Raw genomic sequence first — 2,906 nt, forward strand, 5'->3', positions numbered from 1 at the left:
ATGCCGCAAACCCATAACCAAGGTCTGCAGCCTGCTGCTGCTCTTTTCAGCCATTCAGAGTCACTTAGGAGTAAAGATTAATTTATATTTTGCATTTATATCACATCTTTGGGCCCATTTTCAAAAGTAGGGGGGGTTGAATTCCCCTGACCCACTCTGTGCGGCTGAAAGAGAAGTCCCAAGAGAGGAGAGTGGCCACGATGGTTGATGCTCCAGGGAGTCGGGGGGAGCTGAGGCACCGTGGGCAGGGGAGTAACCCAGAGCAGCCAGAACCTCTGCCAGAGGACAGAGACAGCCCAGAAGAGCCACGGAGTCATTCAGTGTTTGAGGGCTATTTGGGGCAGAGGGCTTCCCCCTATTAATTACAGTACCAGAGAAGAGAGGAACCCTTTTCCTCTTCTGCATAATGAGCAGACACCTGCTCTCCCCCTCCAGCAGAAAGGAAACTCGATCCTCTCACTAAGCTTTATGCTCAGTGCCTCCTTTGTTGCTGGCCTTCCTCACTTTCCTTCCTGCTTATCAGTGCTGTCACATGCAGTGACTGATGTCTTGAGCTTCCCCTCAAAGTCAGACTGGAGGACACCTTCCCTGCCCCGTGGGTACCCTCAGGATCTGACACAAGCGTGGCTGTGTGAAGTTTACTGCTGCAGAGAGGTGGCAGGACTTCTGATAGAGCCTGGAGTTGGGGAAGGGGGTGTCCTCCCAACACCCCAGGCCCCCTCAACCCTGGAAGCTGCTGTTCAGGTCTGGCTTGTCCAAGCAATGTTGCTGGTGCCATTTATCTGGTGTACAGGATGGTCTCTCAGCAGCTGCACCTTCCCTGTCCAAGTGTCAGAGTGCAGGGGCCACCAGAGCTGAGGATTTGGGGATTGAGATCGACATGCTGTTCATAAGCTCACTAGTACGGGATCAGCTCTGGTCCCCGTGTTAGGAACCATCTGGTACAAAGAGTTTGGTCCTGCATGGGGTAGGCAAGGCATCCGCTGTAACTTTGCTCAGCGTAGCAGTGAAAACTGGACTCTATAACACTGTTTCCTCTCTCTCTTTTTCTCCTGTTCTCCAACTCCTCTCCCCTTCCCCACTTACCTCAGAAGACCTCACGTCACTCTGGAGGTAGCTCCTTCATCGCTGGAAGAAGGAGTCGATCCACATCCCCCACCCAAGAGAAGCACGTATCCCACCACGAAAGGCCAAAGAAGGTAAGATCTGCCCAGGGTCTGTCAACCCAGAGAGGCCCAGGCATGTGGGATGGAGGTGGGAAGGGGAAGAGTGTGCAGAGAGCGCTGATAGCTCCTCGGGCGAGCCCCGACTCTGCAAAGAGTTTCTCTTTTCAAACGGCCTCAAGAAAAGGGTTTGCAGTTAGAGCAGCATGGCCAAGGGGAGCGTGAGGCCGCGGTGGCATGGGCAGAGTCTGCCGGAGGGGTCCTGGCAGAACGTGCAACGTTCCCCTTCCAGTCTGGTGCCAAGTCCCCTTCGAGGGTCACGCTGTGCTGTGGTTTCCAGCTACAGAGCTGATCAGTGTGGAAGTAGTTTGGGCTGTGGTTTTAAATGCAGCAGCTTGAGAACGTAAACTGGAGGTCATCGTCCTCGCATCTCAGAGTCCAAGTTTTAAAGGACAAAACGTGATCTGCACTGTGGCCGGGAGGGTGCTTGTAGGCAGGAACGATAATTAGTATAAACTAGGTGGTACTTTGTTAGTCAGATTAACCAGCCACAGGGATTCCCCTGACTTTAAGTCTACCCGTGAAAATAGTTTATCTTCATTAAATTATTATTTAGAAGAACATTGTGTGCCAGACCTGTCTGGTACCATAATTATTTATTTAACTCTGCTGATTAAGACATACTCATCAAAACTACTGCAGTGTTACAGGACATGTTAGCAGCACGCCAAGGTTCATGATTAACCAACGGGCTCACGTGACAAACACTCGTATTTCAAGGAAAAGCAGCAGCGAACGTGTAAGGTGGAATCCCGGCAGACTCCTGGGTTCTGACAGGGGTGAAGGTTCCAGCGTGGAAGGGTCTGTGCCAAAAGAAACAAGCAGTCCTGAGGCTTGGGAGGTGTTTGTTATCTATGACAATAAATAGCCCTAAAAGGCAGGACGCGCGTTTTTTTGAGGATTTGTGTTCTAAGGCAAGTGGCAGCAGAACAAGAACTCTTCCCACTCCAATGGCTACAGCTTGTGTGGCACCAAGAACCCGCGAGGTAGACCTGCCAGCCCTGCTGCACCCCGGCTGTCCAGAGCAGTGGGGTGGGATCTGGACCAGGAGTAATTTACACCGGGGTGCTGTCAGCGTGGTCAGATGGTGTTTGACACTTTAGGGGCCATTCCCTGGGGTTTGTTAGCAGAAAGCCAGAATTCCTCTCCGAATCAGCCTCTGGATACGTTGCACTGCAGTCAGAAGCCACCTTCCCCTTGTTGCCACCTTTCCCTTGTTGCCACCTTTCCCTGTTGATGACATCCCTGCCAGCTGCAGCGCAAGCCTCGTGAGCCTTGCTGTCAGTGTCTGGCTGGTGGCTGCTTTTTGGTTTGTTTTCCTCTTGCTGCAGTAGGCACCTTCTCAACACCTAGACGGGTTTGAACGGTGATGATAGTGACCCACATCCAGAAACAGCCTCGTGACACTCCTGTGGGTTTCGTGGCCTCAGCCTGATGGATCTCAGCCCAGTTTCCAGAGGACAAGGGCATCCAGGCTCTCGAAAGCAGTTAATACTGACTGATACCCTCCTGGCAGGCCCAGCTGGGAGCCCATAAATTCTGCGGGCAGGAAAACCATCTCCCTCTTTATTGACAGAGCTTATCCCGCAACACCCAGTTTGAACCGCTGCCCACCACGTCCGGTACGTGTTTGGGAAGCTTGCCCAAACCATACCTGATACGTGGGCAGACGAGGCCACAATC

At 52.5% G+C, this 2,906-nt stretch overlaps 1 protein-coding gene across 1 annotated transcript in view; it reads left to right on the forward strand.

The window, feature by feature from the left end:
- Positions 1-1,199, forward strand: part of LOC104500531 (protein AF-17-like) — a gene marked incomplete at both ends in the record, with an annotated part of 7,862 nt that extends 6,663 nt beyond the window's left edge. Inside the window, one exon of the mRNA XM_010144191.1 lies at positions 1,092-1,199. Coding sequence (XP_010142493.1) covers positions 1,092-1,199 — 108 coding nt within the window. The remainder of the gene's footprint in view (positions 1-1,091) is intronic.
- Positions 1,200-2,906: the final 1,707 nt, after the last annotated feature.

This window comes from Buceros rhinoceros, unplaced genomic scaffold (genome assembly GCF_000710305.1).
Source record: "Buceros rhinoceros silvestris isolate BGI_N320 unplaced genomic scaffold, ASM71030v1 scaffold24839, whole genome shotgun sequence".
NCBI lineage: Eukaryota > Metazoa > Chordata > Aves > Bucerotiformes > Bucerotidae > Buceros > Buceros rhinoceros.